The sequence below is a fragment of the Siniperca chuatsi genome, linkage group LG9, assembly GCF_020085105.1.
Source record: "Siniperca chuatsi isolate FFG_IHB_CAS linkage group LG9, ASM2008510v1, whole genome shotgun sequence".
In the NCBI taxonomy this organism is placed as follows: domain Eukaryota; kingdom Metazoa; phylum Chordata; class Actinopteri; order Centrarchiformes; family Sinipercidae; genus Siniperca; species Siniperca chuatsi.
Window position 1 is genome coordinate 22,168,193 of NC_058050.1, and position 17,014 is coordinate 22,185,206.

At 41.3% G+C, this 17,014-nt stretch overlaps 1 protein-coding gene across 2 annotated transcripts in view; it reads left to right on the forward strand.

Annotated features, from left to right (window-relative positions):
- Window positions 1-70: 70 nt before the first annotated feature.
- Window positions 71-17,014, forward strand: part of znf407 (zinc finger protein 407) — a 145,946-nt gene continuing 129,002 nt past the window's right edge. For both annotated transcript variants that reach the window (XM_044207197.1, XM_044207198.1), the window contains exons 1-4: window positions 71-212; window positions 2,196-2,937; window positions 3,328-5,577; window positions 12,619-12,733. In XM_044207197.1, coding sequence (XP_044063132.1) covers window positions 2,262-2,937; window positions 3,328-5,577; window positions 12,619-12,733 — 3,041 coding nt within the window. In that variant the 5' untranslated portion in view covers window positions 71-212; window positions 2,196-2,261. The remainder of the gene's footprint in view (window positions 213-2,195; window positions 2,938-3,327; window positions 5,578-12,618; window positions 12,734-17,014) is intronic.

The following is a 17,014-nucleotide window of genomic DNA, read 5'->3' on the forward strand; positions in this document are numbered from 1 at the left end:
TAGAAAAAAAGGATCTAGGAGCTAGGATCCAATCGCAAGAACGCGTCGAAATAACGAGCTAGCCAATCACAGCACAGTAGGGCGGGACTTGACGTAAAACGGGTGGGAAAACAAATAACGCCTTCTCGTGTGACGCATGGCTCACGCTACGGTACGCCATTTGTGTCTAGCAGCGAAAAGCGCGGACAGTGGAAATAGTCGTATAACAAGAGGTAAGTTTCATTGAGGTTCGACTGTATACTCTAATTATTGCTCGAGATGCTTATACTGAAACTATAGACGACTCTATGGGGTATTTTCAAGCACTGTTTCAGCAATATAGAACACTCCTTCAGAGGTCGACGTTAGCCTCCTTTTTGGGCCTCTGTGCTGCCGTCGTTTTCAAGCCATGGAGCAATCTAGACCCGCCTTTGTCCCGCTGTGATTGGATAACACAGCTGATGTAGCAATTTAATTGGACGCGCTCTGCGTATCTCAAAACACAGTTGGGAAACATGTCCCTTGTTAGCATGTTAGCCGCGGTAGACAGCACAACAGCAGTATTGACAACAACTCAAACTGGTTTGTGTCTTAGTGCAAGAGCCATTTACGCCGTGAAAAGAGTGCTATACGCAGTATTTTACACTGCAGCACTAGATGTTTGTCGTTTCCGTTTCCAACGTGCAGTCTAAAACCTGTTCGGCTAACTTAACAATACTTTTTAAGCCAGTATTAGATGCTTGGTAGTAAACTCGCTGGAAATTCACCCATATAGTCAGCAAGTCGGCAGTGTAGTTAAATTGTGTTCAAAGGCTTGTTAAATGACGACGGAGCTGTACCAGAAGCAGACACAACATTCGTGACCGTCTCTGAATGCGGTCACAACCGACACCGTTGCCTTCTGCCCAGATACTAACGGTGTATGTTCTCCGCTCTGTAGAGGGAACGTAATACCGAATCCCCAATTAAAAACCTGGAAACATAACACGAGTTAAGACCCGTAATAATTCACCTATAAGTCACTCTTTATTTCGGCGTACAATCCACCTAACGTTATCAATCCCACATACACATTAACGTCACTGTATATTCGAACTTGAAACGGTGTGCCTTCTGGAAATCCTGTAGTTATATTCTACCACAATACACGATTGATGGCGGTAGTGAGCACAATGAGCTCATTCTCAGTGTTAGACTTTATTGAAATAAAGTGCTCATTGGTTGACCTTAACAGAACCCCAATGAACCCCTAAGATCACTTTTTTATTTATTACTACATTTACATTTGCGAGTACAAATAGGCTGAGGCTTGTTTTCAGAAACAGGGCATGGCCCACTACACACACGTAAATCTAGGCAAGGGACAGTATCCAGTATTGATTTAACTCAAATCCTTATACAACAACAGGATAAATAACAGGATGAAATGTAGTTAAAAGGTATATAAAAATATATTTTCGTGACAGTTTATATATGGATCATGGAAAATGGGCTGAAATGTAATATTATGTGCTCAAGATGTCCCCATTTCATTTTACACAAACAATGAATTATATGGTGGTTGAGAAAGCTGCAAATAAGTAAAACACAAGCAAATTAAGAAACACATTCATCAGTTTGACTACACATATGTCGTAAAAAGAAACATGCTGCAAATACAGGACAGGCAAGCAAATCAGAAGCACTTCTTGAGTTGCAGTGCATTGAGCTGTCTCGGCCACTGTAAAATTACATTGCATATTTGCTACAAAAAAGGACACTTTTAGACTATTGCAACTGTGAAGCATTAGAAATATGGTTATTCATAATTAAATGTTAAGCTATACTTAATATACTATTACTGATCTAACTGTGGCAATGACTGTAGCTCTACTGAATCATGTCTACAAGCATTTAGTAATGAATCAGCAATGACATGTATGATATGTATACTCCATTAAATGACTGTAACTTAAGTGGACTTATTTTTGCTCATTTAAGAAGCAGTGACAGTCAGCTCTCATGCTGGCATGTATTTACCCAACAATTTGTGTCTGGAAGCACTAGATGGCAACATTTACTTGTGTTAAGTCAGATAGTGTTGTTGAAGGATTGATCACTTTTCAGAATCTTGTGGTTAATTACAGAATTTGTGGCTAATGCACTTAACTTGTTTACAGAATGTGTTTCAGAAAATTGAAGATGCCAAACATAAATTCTGTGTTTGTTTTTTCCAGGAGTTTGATTCCGTTTTGATGATAGCGATCAACTTCTCTGTTATATAATTATCGCAGGATATTGATATGGATAAAACATTGATATCAAGAAAGGAGGCTGTTGAGGACAAAGTGCCTGAAAATAACACCAGTGGGAAGGTGCAGCCAGATGATGTGGAAATGGAGGAAACTAGAAGAGACTCACCCAGTAGGACTGCCAATCCTGATGAAGCAGATGAGGAACTCGCTGAGAGGCTGCGGCCAGACTCCGTACCTGACGAAGGGGATAACCTCTGCACCATTTGTGGCTTCTCAGCCAAATGTCCAAGATCACTGAAGATTCACTATGCAAGAAAGCATGGAAAGAACTCAAAGAATACCAACAGAACTGCAAAGCCACCTGAAAAAAGTGAAAATATCTCTGACGTCATTCCAGCTGAAATCCAACAGGAAGTAGAAGACATGCAGACAGAAAGTGCTGCTGAAGTTAAACAAAACCAGGAGTCTGATCTTGATGAGCTGAGATCAGCAGCCAATGACAATGGCATGAACACAAAGAGTTTAACTATAAAGGAAACTTTATTGGATAAACAGCAGACAGATCAAGAGGAGGCAATCCCTACACAAGAGAGAAGAGTAAGCAAGCGAACCCCAAAACCTAAGATGATATATTCCTGCAACTACTGTGGGCAAGAGTTTAGGGACAAGTCCCCTCTAGATGTGCATATCCACAGATACCACACCAAAGACACCCCATACACATGTGAGTATATGCTATTCTGCAGTTCAGTCAAAGTTGAAATCCAGCCACACACTGAGTTCATGTTATTCTAAAGATGTTAGATAGTTTGGTCTGTATTTGAAGCAGAAATGTTCCATCAAAACATTGATAGAAGTCTTAAGCATTTCATGTTAATTATATCTAAATTCTCTTTTTGGGGAATTTTCACTTAATATAATATTGGTATTAGGTGTTAAACATTAAACATCATTTCTACATAAAAAAATGTAGAAACATTCTATTCTAAGTTTTTTCCCCATTATTTATCCATTTATTGTTCAAAGTTATGCTTGCATACATTTTTTTTACTGAGTTGTTTAAATTGATGGTTGAAAACAGACTTGAAAAAGTATCTTTGAAATATCTTTTCAGTTGACGCTGATGAGAACATGGAGAAAGCAGAGGAAGCTGAGGATCCTGGCAGCACTGTGAAGGCTGCTCCAATGCTAGTGGCGGCCAAACGTCCGCTCAGCAGGTTCCAGCTCAAGTGCACAAACTGTGATTTTAGGGTTAGCACTCCTGCAATGCTGGAGCGTCATGCTCGAGTCAAACACCTGGACCAGGAGTGGTACCGTTGCAAATTGTGTAACTTTTTTTCGGCCACATCTGAGTGGATGGAGGCTCACCTGTCCTCAGATAGCCACATGCAGCAGCAGAAAGGGGAGAAAAGCACAGAGTCTTCCTCATTTGAAGTCTATGTTGAGAGTATAAGCAGAGACAGAGCTGGAGATGGTGCTATTATAGATGATGTAGCTCAGGTGGCTGGTAGAGAAGGTGTAGCTACTTTGACAGACGGAAATCAGAAAACTGAAGAGGCAGTGGAGGCTGCCAAAGCTGTGGTGGTTGAGGAGGAAGATTTAGAGCTTGAACCTCCCAGAAAGAAAAGAGGAAGACCAAAGCAAGGATCCACGACCACTTGTGGATACTGCGGCCTGGTAGTGTCCAACGCTACTAACCTGGGTGTCCATGTTCGCCGCAAACACAGCAAGGAGTATGGCTACAGCTGCACTCTGTGCAACTACAGCTGCGTGACCAAAGGAGACATGGATCGTCACTGTATCACAAAGAAACATTTTAGACGTGCAAAAGAGTGTGCAAATAAGAACCCAGTCAAAGATCACACAAGTGGATCACCGCTGGAACCCACAACTATACAAGCCCAGGAACCAAATACAGCCTCACAGACCACCGACAAAGAGCAGGAATCTGACAGCACAGCCTCCAAAGAGCACAGTGGAGAAGAGCAAACTCAGTCAGACACAAGCCAGAAGAAAAGCAAATATGACTCTGTTAATGCTTGCAGCCATTGTGATTTTGTAGCTCAATCAATCCCTTCCCTCCATCTTCACGTCAAGAGAAAGCACACCAAAGACTTTGAGTATGTCTGTCTAGCATGTAGCTACTATGCTGTAACCAGCAGGGAAATGTCTCGCCATGCCAACACAGAAAAGCACAAACAGAAAAGCCAGAAATACCTGGAACCACTAGGGAGTGAGGGACAAAGAGATTTGGCAGTACCGTTGAAGCTGAAAGAGGTCATTGAGCTTGTGGGGGCAAACTCTAAGCCTGAATGTGAACCTCCTAGCCCCACAGAAGAGTCTGAATCTTGTTCTGATGACAACCAAGCTATGGAAAGTCAGAATACTGCTGCACCCTCCATCACCACAGAGCCTGTTGATGCTGTGGCTGGCAGTGCAGATGAGAAACAAGCAGAGAGTATTACATCTTCCAGTGGTGGTGAACCAGATCCAACCAGCCAGACAACTGGACATACAGCGCTGTGTGAACCCCAGCAGGCTCCAGCAGAACTTCAGCCTGCAGTGGATCAGTTCACACAGCAAGAGAGCCAGGAGGAAAGGGGTAAACAAGCAGACGATGAACACTTAAATATAGATGTGATGATTTTAGATGCAAAAAGTGACAGCTCTCATTCAGATACACAAATGTCCAAAGCCCTTCCCTTTGATGCCTGCATTGTATCCATGAAGGCCCTTGCTGAGCAGGAGCAGGCGCTGCAGGAAGGTCTGGCTCTAGAAGGCGAGGCTGCTGTGATATGTCTGACTGGAGGATCACCTGTGCCCTCCAGCTTCCTGCCAACCAATTCCGCATACGTCAAGAAGCTCAAAAGCAAGGAAGTGAAGGTGAGAGAGGAAGCCAAAGGAAGCAGCTCTCGCATACGCTGCGAGGACTGCGGTTTTATGGCCGACGGCATTAGTGGCCTCAACGTGCACATCTCAATGAAGCATCCGTCCAAGGAGAAGCATTTCCACTGCTTGGTGTGCGGCAAGTCATTCTACACCGAGAGCAACCTGCACCAACACCTGACCAGCGCCGCCCACCTCCGCAACGAGCAAAACAGCGTGGAGGAGCTGCCCGAAGGTGGCGCAAGCTTCAAGTGCGTGAAATGCACAGACCGCTTTGAATCGGAGCAGGGTCTGTTTGTTCACATAAAGGAGAAACACGAGGAGCTTCTGAGGGAGGTCAACAAGTACGTGTTGGAGGACACAGAGCAGATAAACCGCGAGCGTGAGGAGAACCAGGGCAGTGTGTGTAAATACTGTGGCAAGGTGTGCAAGAGCAGCAACTCCATGGCCTTCCTGGCACACATTCGCACACACACCGGTATGTATCCTGCTTACTCATGCACTCTTCCTCCTATTCTTTGTATGTCTCATTTTTATATATATATATATATATATATATATATATATATATATATATATATATATATATATATATATATATAATATAATATTATACACCATTTCAGTCTGTATGCTGTGTAAAACCAGGTCAAAGCTATTATCCTTCATTTTCCGTTCAGTATTGAATAAAGAGAGAATTAAAGGAGCACCTAAACCCTACTGCCCACTACGAGTTTGTTACATGAACACTACATGAAAACACAGTATTAGGAAGGTGTTTATAATGCATGTTTTAGATGCATCGTGATGCAATTTATAAATTTATTTGGACTAGAAATAAGATTTTAAACAGAAAAATGTAAAAATACATTTACTTAAATACAATTTTGCAACTTTAAAGTTGCTGTGTAAATTATTTAACATCCTGTCACTGATACAGATTGGATTTGTGGTTCTTATGAGGCCTTTTAATGCCTTACGAGCACTCGAACACATCAAGTTTTACCAAAAAATGTTAAAATGGAAAGCAGTAATCTCTTTGTGTAGCTGCTCAGCTATTAGGCCTTTGTTTTTAGGTACAACTATATTGAGTGGGGAGATACAGCCTCTTCTTTGGCAGCTCAAGCTAATGTTAAGGCTACTATCTACTGCAGCCAGGTAATAGCTGTTTCAGTAGAGGTGAAGGTAAAGACTGATTGAGCTTCAGACCAGCAGGAGAGACGCTAATGGACCCCAGATTGGGATTCCCTGAACAACGCTTGGTCAAAGACATGTGCGACTTATAATTGATGTGTCCATTACAGAGACTCAGTTGTAATTATAGTCAATAAGTCTCTGTAAATGTGTTAAAGCTTAGGCTAAAAGCATTGGAGGTCCAAGGAGAGGTGGGCTAATAATTTAAAATAATCAATGCAGACGTATTTAAAGCCTTTAATTTCCCTTGTGTCTGTACGTCCATGTTTGTGTATATGTGTGTGAGCACTCGAATGCCTAGTGAATGTGTGTATATGTCAGCCTTCATGGCTAGCTGATTATGCTCAATCCATTAAGATTTATCTTGTCATTTATAATGCAAAGCAGGGCTGCATTGGCCAGGGCTTCGGCTTGGAAATGTCCGGCAGGTTAAGAACATAGGGCGCTCCATTACTTTTTCCCTGACCATGTGTATTAATTGCTTTTAAAATCAACTTAATGCAGGAATGAGATGTGAGGGCGCCATCAATAAATGCCCTTCTCTGCCTCCTATGGTTCACCCTCCTTTCAGCCCAAACTTTAATGGGACTTTAATTGAAGTCCATGCTCTAAGCTTGCAATGTGTGTACATGATTGTATGTGTCTTTGTGTGTGTATGAAGTGTCTGTTGAATGGGAGATAAAATAGGATTGTTTCCACTTTCAGACTTAGTGACAGTTGATGGTTTGTGTAGGTACTGTAGATGTGTCATGTAGCTCTTCAGTTAGAAACCCCAGAGATAATATTCCCTCTATGCCCTCACTGAATACTGGTGACGTACTTAAAACAGTGTAACTACAGCTGCATAAATGCAATGGGCTAAAAATGTGTTGCAGTAAAATGTCCTGATATACTGTCACTTCAGTAGAATACGAGGGGTAACCTATGTACTTGCTGGGGCAGAGAAATATCTTCACTTTAAATTTGTCCTTATACCTAGTATGTATGCCACTCACCTTGTGTGGCTAAAATCAGATTGCTTAAAGCTGTAAGAATTGGAGGTTAAAATCCTGATGATTAATGTTGAGCCACCACTTTCTTCTTATTAACGATAGTCTATATGTATTCATAATTTTACCCTGTGTCATAATTCTAGAGTTTTGAGGTCACTTACTTAGTGTTACTTAAGAAAATGAAAGCTGTGACACTGAGGTCCCAACAGATGGCTTCAAGTCAAGGGCACATTCTGAGGTTTCAAATGATGAATACCTTGTTTTTTAGGTTTACATCTTTTTATTCAGTTGAGTTATGTTCTTGTTTATGAGATTACTTCTCCACTTTCATTTATGCTGTTCTTATTTGTGGAAAGCACCTATTTCTCTTCATTTTGACAACATATGCCAGTTGTTATTATTGCTAAGTTCCCTCATTACAGTGAATTATTCACCTTTTATGTGGTGGTCATTTATTCTGGGAATTTGTTTGTGGGGCTTTGGAGCTGCACGGTGGGGGTCTGCCAGTTTCTGGGCTGGGAGCACGTCCAGATCCTTTTAATTAAGACCTAGTTTTTATTCACTTGATTAATCAGTGAAATCAGGAGACGGTAGTGGGAGGCTGCACACAGATTTGTCAATTTGTCCCTTAAAGGAAACACGTACACATGCTTGCATTTTGCCAATGAGGGTACAGCTGGAATTTGCATTTTGAGGTAAATTGGTCACTTTTTCACTGGAGTGAGCTGTCTGACCTCAGACTGAGCCTTAAAGTAATGGACACACATGCCATGCATGCACGTTCACATACAGGATGCGATGTGTGTTTGTACAAATAACTGAAAAGTAAAACTGCAAGTGCTCCACTGGCCTGCCTTATGTCAGGAGTTTTCAACATTTTCCTCAAGGAGTTTATCTTTTATCAAGTATAGAAGCTTTTAAAAGCATGTTTAGAGCATCATGGGACAATCTCCACTGAAAGCAATGTCTGCACCCAGAGACACTGTGATATGAAAGAGGACCTTGTATCATACTGAAAGTGGATGACACTTGTAATCTATCTCTGTTACATATTTATTTCATTTGCAGTTAAGTCCAAGTCAGTTTTGCAATTAGATCCAGACCCAGACAGGTTAGACCAAAATGGGTAAAAAAGAGTACTTACAAAATGTAAATACTGTACAATGCCAAATGGGGTTTTTAAGGATGTGATGTTGATTTATCTGCATGAGTTCTATACCAACCACCATCATCACTCACCATCGAACTAATCAGTGCATGGAATTTTAACAACCAACATAATATAGAAGGACCAGATGGAGAAAAGCATGTATTTGAAAAGGTGACAGCTGAGTCCAAGTGAAAATAGAAAGTAGACTGGGACAAGACTGAAGTATTTACAGCTCTAAGAGCTCAGATTTAATTGCTGTTTTTCCATGCCAGCACCTCCTGCTGCAGCGGTCACCATGCAGGCAGTGGAAGGACTGGTGAAACAGCGTGTGCAGAGGGAAGTCTCCAGGCTTCAGAAGTCTTTGGATGAGCTGGCACAGGACCACAAGAAGGCACAGGAGGACAACTCGTCTCTCAGGAGAACTGTTGGGGCTGGCCAAACTTCGTGAGCACAGCAGTTCTTTTCGACAGACTCTCCAAAGGATGGCGAAGAGGGTAAACCCCAGTGGCAACGGTGGTGACCAGAACTGTGAACTGCAGCTTTTAACTCCATTGGAAGAGGAGTTTTCCCCACTACGCCTTTCACCCTCTCCTAGCCCCCCACGGACACTGGCCTGTAGCGCATCCTCATGGTGTGTGGAGCCACAATTTTCACCTCACTTGCCATCATCGCCGGGGCATCCACTAATACCTCTATACTGGCTGTACGAACACCACCAACCCCTAAGGTCCTACCAGACAATGTTTTGCAGACCATGGATCCAGAGGTAGAAGACAAAACTTTTAGCGTTACAAAACACAGAGATGGCTGCCGGTGTCCAGGTGATTATGCAGAAAGGATATTTTATAATGATTGTGGACTTCTTCACATACCTGTCCTGGGCACAGGCAATGAATTGGAATGGGTTGGATGGCAAACAAGGCCTTCCCAGAAAACTTATTCTTAAGTTAAAGGAGTTTCTTCAGCACTGTTACATGGACATTTCAGACCGGGAATGGAATGACATTAGAGACAGTGTTTAGAGACTGAGCCAATCCCAGGAAGGTGGATCCCAGGACAGAAAGGGTTTATTGCATGGTTTGAGTTGTCTTTAGCCATTTGAGATTTTTGGCCTTTTACATTATAGTTCAGTAAGCAGAAGTACCCAAAGTCATCTTGCAGAAAAGTGTATTCCATTATGCTACTAATGGGCCATCAGTGCGACATTCTCACAGGGAGTGAGGACACCTATCCTCCACAAACCAGGCAGCCATACATAAATTCCCAAGTGATAATTTACTAACAGGTGTGCGGCACTATAAATGACAAAATGAAAACTCATCTGTAGCCTTTCTCTACCAATTTTACACATGAAGTTAACTTTGTTCATCGTGAGGAGTACCAATCAGCTTGTGGAAACAGTTATGTTTTCTGTGGCTCTGGAGGAAAACTTTCCAAAGTTTGAAAAAAAATAACCCCGTTGATGTCACCAGGCTTACCTCGACTTGGGCTCGTGAATTTTTAATAGAAAGTGGGCTTTGAAAGAAGTGAGCATTTAGGCTAACACATTGCATTATGGGGAACAAAGCTTGGAGCTTGACCCATATCAGGGACTAAAAGTCAGAATCGCTCAGACTCTACTGCTTCAGTTTTGACATTTGCCTTTTTAATGTGCATTATTATTGTGAGTCCCAACTAAATCACCGGAAGGCCCCTTTTAAATACAGCCACTTTGTTTGTTGTTTTTATTTACTGAAGACTGTTCACAGATGCCATCAAACTTTATGCTTGCGAGGAGGAAGAGATGCTTGTATCTCCCTCTCCTTCCCTCTAGCATTCAGTTACAGTATATTTTTCACATGTTTGTGCTGACGGTCACAGGTGAAGTCTCCCTATATGAGATCATGTTTAATATTTCTGTAACTTGTGGCACTGCATTAACCATGTTCTAATCCACTCACTCAAAATAGATCTATTGGTAGGCTACAATAATTGAAAACGTGATGAATAAAAATACATTTTGACTGGACATCTGCAACCCTTTGTGTGACAGATTATGATACAGACTTACATACAGTGCTTGCCACGCAAACTGCATGGTAGCTGCATCCAGCCCGTTAAGAGTAAAGTGCTAACAGTGTATATTAGCTCGTTGTAAAAAGAAACCTAACAATGCAGACATTTATTTTAATTTTTATTATTCTCTTCCTCCAAACCTGAAGATTAAAGCCAAGGCTGTGACGAGTGTGTGGCATGTGCAAGGCTTAAGACATCACTGTGTGTGTGTGTGTGTGTGTGTGTGTGTGTGTGTGTGTGTGTGTGTGTGTGTGTGTGTAGTGATACATTGCATGAGATTCTTCTCTCCTCTCAGGAAATGAATTAGTCATTCCCTATCTCATCTGGGATGTGAGGGAGCCACATCGCCCCTATGTGGATGGCAATATTAATGTAACATGACACTGCATTGATGGTCAATTTCAGTTTCACGGAGGCTGTTTAAGTGGAGTGGTGGAGTATTAATGTGATAAGATGTGAGAACTGAGGGATGTTACATCTCTCTCCTTTCTGCCATGTCTCATACTCAGCCAGCCATCTGGACAAATCAGTTCCCCACACGCCTCTCTCTCACCTCAACTTTAAGTTGTGTGTGTTTGAGTTTGTGTGTGAGTGAGAGCGAGAGAGAATGATTGCGTCTCCTTCTGTTTGTCCATGGGTGATTATGTCTTGTGAATTTAATGTGTGTGTCTGTATGCACATGCATAGGTGTGAGGTGGGGCTCTGAATCTAGACGTTTAGGTGTGGTGTGAGTGTGTATGTCTGTCTTTTTGTTTTTTATGGGTGTTGATTGTTTTGTGTGATTTATTTTTTAAGTGTGTGTGAAAGTGTCCACACATTTAGGTGTGAAGTGTGTTTTTATGTATAGGGATTTTATACGTGTATCTGCATTTATTTGTTCTTGTCTACGTGTTTTTGTGACTGTGTGTAGTAATGTGTGTGTGTGTGTGTGTGTGTGTGTGTGTGTGTGTGTGTGTGTGTAGTATACTGTAGGGACATGTGAAATGAAAAGGCTGACTTTGCTGTTGCCCATGTGTGGACCCCCACCCCCCGTGTTTATGGGTCTTGTTAGCACAGGCTTGCCTTTCAATCTTCGTTACCGGGTTAAAATTCGATGTGTCGTACTTCCAGCTCACAGCAAGTGAACCGTGTATGAACGAATTAGTAATCTACACAAAGTGCTTAATCAAATCAGCAGCTGCCCCTGGAATAAATATTGTAAAATGTCTTGGGATATTCACTGTGAGAGGGTGAGGGTTTGCTCAAAGATGCATATGTGGATATCATACTAGGCTGCCACTTAGATTGCAGTGTCGCACTGTGTGATGCTGGCCTAAATCTGGCTCAGCCTGCCAAACAAAATATCCATTTGATTTGGCCAAATGCATATGTTTAATTTTTGTGATAAAATGTAGGCGTTCACTGAATCTAGAGTTTGATATGGTTTGGTAAACCATATGAATAACTGATTTTGTCTAACATAAACAACCTTTCTTATATGCCCAGTTCTGAAGGACCTAGTTTTCAACTTGATGTAGATAGTAGATGTTCGTGCGTCACACAGATAGTGGAGGCATCAGCCCTTGCAGCTCTGCTCTTAAATGATGGATGGCAGGCAGAGGCTCTGCCACTCTCTCAAACGCTACCCCACCCTCTGGACTTATTAATGACAATAATTAGGGAGAAACCTCCCTGCGAAGCCCGCCAGAGTGATTAGCGCTTTAATGATGGAATAGGAGGTAGTGAGCGCACACAGAATTGATTTACGTATTCGCTCTGACCTTTGGAATCCAATTTACGCATCCACAGGCAAAGGAAGAGTAGGTAAGAGATGAAGGAGAGTGACAAGGATAGATAAAGAATGAAAGAAAAGACGCCTGGCACTTGGAGTGTGACTAGTTTTTACGAGGACTGTAGTAAAGGCATCTGTTTTTATAATTCTGAAGTCATTTTGTGGCTGTGAAGTAGGTTGAAGTCATAGCACAGAGCTAATAACAGTTTTACATGCCTGACATTGAAAAATGATCTGTAATGTAAAATCAAATTTCGGCTCAGCGGTTATACAGTCATGTTATATTAAAATTGCCACTTCTTTCTTTCAAACATAATATTATTGTTGGATATGAACTCTCCATACTTTGTTTTGCAGGATCTAAGCCCTTCATGTGTAAGATCTGCAACTTTGCAACTGCTCAGCTGGGAGACGCCAGGAACCACGTGAAGAGACACCTCGGCATGAGAGAGTACAAATGCGACATCTGTGGGTGAGTTACAAGCACTAAAATCTTTTAAAAAGGATTAAAAACACTTTCTTTAAAAGCAAGAATAGGAGTCTAAACTCAAGAGTGAAATTGACATTGGCAAGGAGTAGGACAAAGGCTTTGCTATGTTACAACTTAAATAAGTCTGGACACAGCGAAATCATTAGAGAACTGAACTTTTCCACCCTTTAATATCTAGTCAAGTATTTAAGTATGTGTATGTTAGCGTTAAACTGATATTGTTACTAGTTATAAGGCTAGAAACAGCCATGTGAGAATTTATTCAGTCTGATCATGTAAGTTTGGGAACATAATAATAATAATAATAACAATAATAATAATAATAATAAATTAACATTTAGATGATAATATGACCTACTGCCTCTATAAGCATCTCATATTTATTTGGAAACAAATATAGGGATAGTTTAGGAGATATTTGGTATAGTTTCCAGAACAGCTGCAATAGCTTTTGAGATGAGAGTTGAAATTGAGAAGCAAACACCAGTGACAGTCAGCGAATGGCCGTGTTCCTCCTGTCAGGTGCAGGAAGGTTTCATGTTGGTGTCTTAGGAGTGATCTGTTAATTATCTATTGTACAACCCACTTGAAAAAACAAAAACAAAAAGACATTAAAACCTTCCACACAGTTGCCTAAATGAGCTGCTAATCCAAAGAATATCATTTGTATGTCTTTAGAGACTCTTGGTGTCACACACTGAATTTAAATTCAGTTTCAAAAGAGTGAGAACATATCGATGTATGTGGTATTTGTATACCACATACAATGAAATCAAACTTGAAAGGTTTTGGCACAGTTAGTATTCTAAAATATATATATGTGTGTGTGTGTGTGTGTGTGTGTGTGTGTGTGTGTGTGTATATATATATATATATATATATATATATATATATATATATATATATATATTCTATATATTGAAACTCTAAATACACAAGCTCTTTATTTAGGCAAGAAAACAATCAATTTAAAGGCATTTAATATCGACAAAAGCTGGACACTGTCCAAAAACAATCTAATAAATAAAATAATACAATTTCGGTAATAGTCTCACCTTAATGTGTTAAAAAGCTTTCTTTAACCTTTAACTTCTCCCAGGCCTTTTCTTAAAAAGACAAATGCATTACTCCAGTCAACTTTCCTCATGATTTAAAGGTAAAAGAAATAGAGTTTATTTTACCTTCTTTATTGTTTCAGCTGTACAAATAATTCTAATTGGAAGTTTATGTAGGTAACCACAAGCCTATAAATACCCAGAAGTGCAAGAGTACAGTTATTATCCCACTACCTTGTACCCCCTACATGTAGACCATATGTTGTGTTCAGCTCGTTTCATTCCCTTGGTAGACCTCCTCACTGCCTTGCCATGTTCAAATGGACGTGTTAAGCTGTTTAACATGCAGTTGGGGAATAGAGTAAATTGCGGGATTTCCAGCTTTGTGCCATCGAGCTTCAGCGACTACACACTCGCTAAGATGAAGACATATGTAGAGTTATTAGTTTCTCCCTCTGTGTAATTCTATGTAAACCGTTCCATTTAGTTCAGTCGCAGGCCGATTTTGTTCTTCTAAAGCCGAGCAGAGCGAATGTGTTTATTTGCTCCTGCTGTAATATGTGTGCAAACATCAGCGGGAGCAAACAAGCTTTGGTTTAAACACAGCTTCTCCTTTAATGAGAGGAAAGGTTCATGTTTCACAAGCCCTCCAGCTGAAAACCCTCTTCTCCCAAGTGCTGCAAATGTGTTGGGCTTTGACCAAGTGTCTAGCTTTACATAGGCGCACACACACATACAGAACAGTTCTCCAATATGCCTTTAAATGGGACTACTAAATACAGCCCCTGGTTTCACAAATCATATGGATGGAGGAGCTGTGTGCTGCCAGTGCCAGCCACTGGTGACAAATCGGCCCTGTGTGTGCTTTCAGTACTGACTGATCACCAGGCCATCCCTCCTCTTGACTAAAGAGCAGCAAACACAAAGAAACCCCCAGAAACACCCTCATTAAGGCCAGAGCCATACATACACATAGCCTGCTCCCCTTCCCAAACTTTTCACGTTTGATAATATGTCCTTAACCTGAATCTAAAGCACGTTACTAATGGATGGCCATGTTTCAGGTATAATGTGTAAAGTAAGATTATAGTGCGATTAAGTTCCGCGTTTTCCTGTGGATACTAATGATGGGGCAACATTGCACGTAAACAAAAAAAGTTTTTCGGGATATTTGTTTATAATTACCATTAATCATTTCAGTTAACACAAGACTATGTTTGGGCTGCTTTTTCACTATATAAAATTTGTGTTTCATTCATTTATTTCATGCTTACACATTCTTGGGCTTCCATGGGGCATGGAGTTTAGTTGGTTTAGTTTATTGCCTTTTTGTTTAGAGCGTCACCTCAGCATATTGTTAGTGTGTTTCTTCTTTCTTTTCCTTTCCTTAAAAAAAACTTCCCCCCACTGCCATCGATTGCTGTGTTTCCCTTGTTAAACTTTCAGAGTAGAAGATTAAATCAGCTCTGACACTGTGAGCGAATGGATGTGCTGCACCTTGGCTGTCCACCTCACTTTAGCTTCAGCTTACTGCCGCTGGTCTCTTCTCAGGAGCAGAGGAACTTGTTGATAGTTAAAGATCATATTGTTGTGGCATTTAATTAACAAATGCAAATGCAAGGCCAGGACAGATTGGAACCCTTGACCATGCTGCCAATCAAACCTGAGTGGGTTGGTCAGTGCCTCGCTCATCATCGCTAACACTTTATAGGCTTTCTGTCTCTGTCTCACCATTTCTCTCACTTCCTCTAGACGTCTGTTTGTCCATGTTTCTACCTATCTATTTGCATGTATGTGTCTTTATTTTAAAACAGTCTTAATTTGCCTATAAATAACTCTTAAGGTGCAAAAACTGAAGAAAAACACAAATTGGTTGTTGGCACGCAAGATAAGATTTCTCATATTTAATTGGTTAAAAAAATCCTCCAGCATGTGAGACGGCAGATTCTTGCACTTCCTCCCGGTGTGTTTTGTCCACAGTGGGGCTCGTTCACTTAATGAGCCTCCTCCTCATCTCTTCCTTCATCTTCAACAGAAAGGCCCTGAATTCAGCATTTCCACCCTCCTGCTCTCTCGTCCTCCCCAAAGATGCAATAGACATCCAGCGCTGTTGTAGGTGTTAAATTATGCATAAACAGTGTAAATGTTTTGAGGCATTGGTTTAATATCTCAGCCCGGACCTTAGAAGTATTAACACTATCATGGACATGGATTGTCCTCTTGTGGACTGCCATTTTATGATTATGGGTCATAAGCTGCCCATTTCCTAGTGTCACTTCAGGAATTTGAACAAAACCATTGCTTTCTCAAAACACAAAAAGTTTGCGACTGCTTAAGTTTCTCTTCTCTGTGAAGGAGGTTGCATTGTGTTTTTCCCTCCCCCCCTCCTTGTCTCAGTTTTCTTGACTTAGTGTTGGAGAGAGTATATATAGTCATGATTTCATGTTGGGTGTTGTGTGTGTGATTTGACTGTTAACAGGATGGGGCTGGCTCATGTCAGGGTTTTTATGTCCCCCCTGTCTTGTGAGATTGTCTGGTCTGTTCCCAGAATAGCCCATCAGTTCCGCCCTGCGTGGCTCATCCGCTGTAATGTGCCTTAATGCCCGGGCCTGTATGAGTAGTGTGAGGCCTGGCAGTGACAGTGGAGGAGCATCTTAGCTTGCTGCTTATCCAGAGAAAGCCGTCACTTAACTCAGCCCCTCTATTGTCTATCCACACCCCTCTCCTTCTCCCCTGACGTGATTCTCTATAATCCTCAAACAGATTCTGGTTAGAACTCCCTGAGAACTATTTTTATGTTTTTTTTCCTCCCTTCCTCCCATTTAAACATTAATGGTTGTTGCAGATGAAGAGAGGGATCCCTATGAGGATGATTATAATGTCACTCCACTGATCTCCCGCCGCCCCGAAATAATTGTACATCATCGCTTCATAACGTGTCAGAGGGACACGTTGGTGGCGTGCAATTAAAACCGCAGAATATAATACACCAAATTACTGCCTGTCAGGCCTATGAACAACACACTCGGTATTTGAGTTACACTTAATCATCACGTACATTAGCGATTTCGCTAAGATCCTGCCACCCTACCCCCTCCGCTCATACAGCAAGGGCGTGAAAACACGCTGCTCCTTACAGGCTGAGGGATTGTGTCTGTGATACAACAGCTCTAGGGTAGCTACGTATTTATGTTAGAGTTAGACCTTT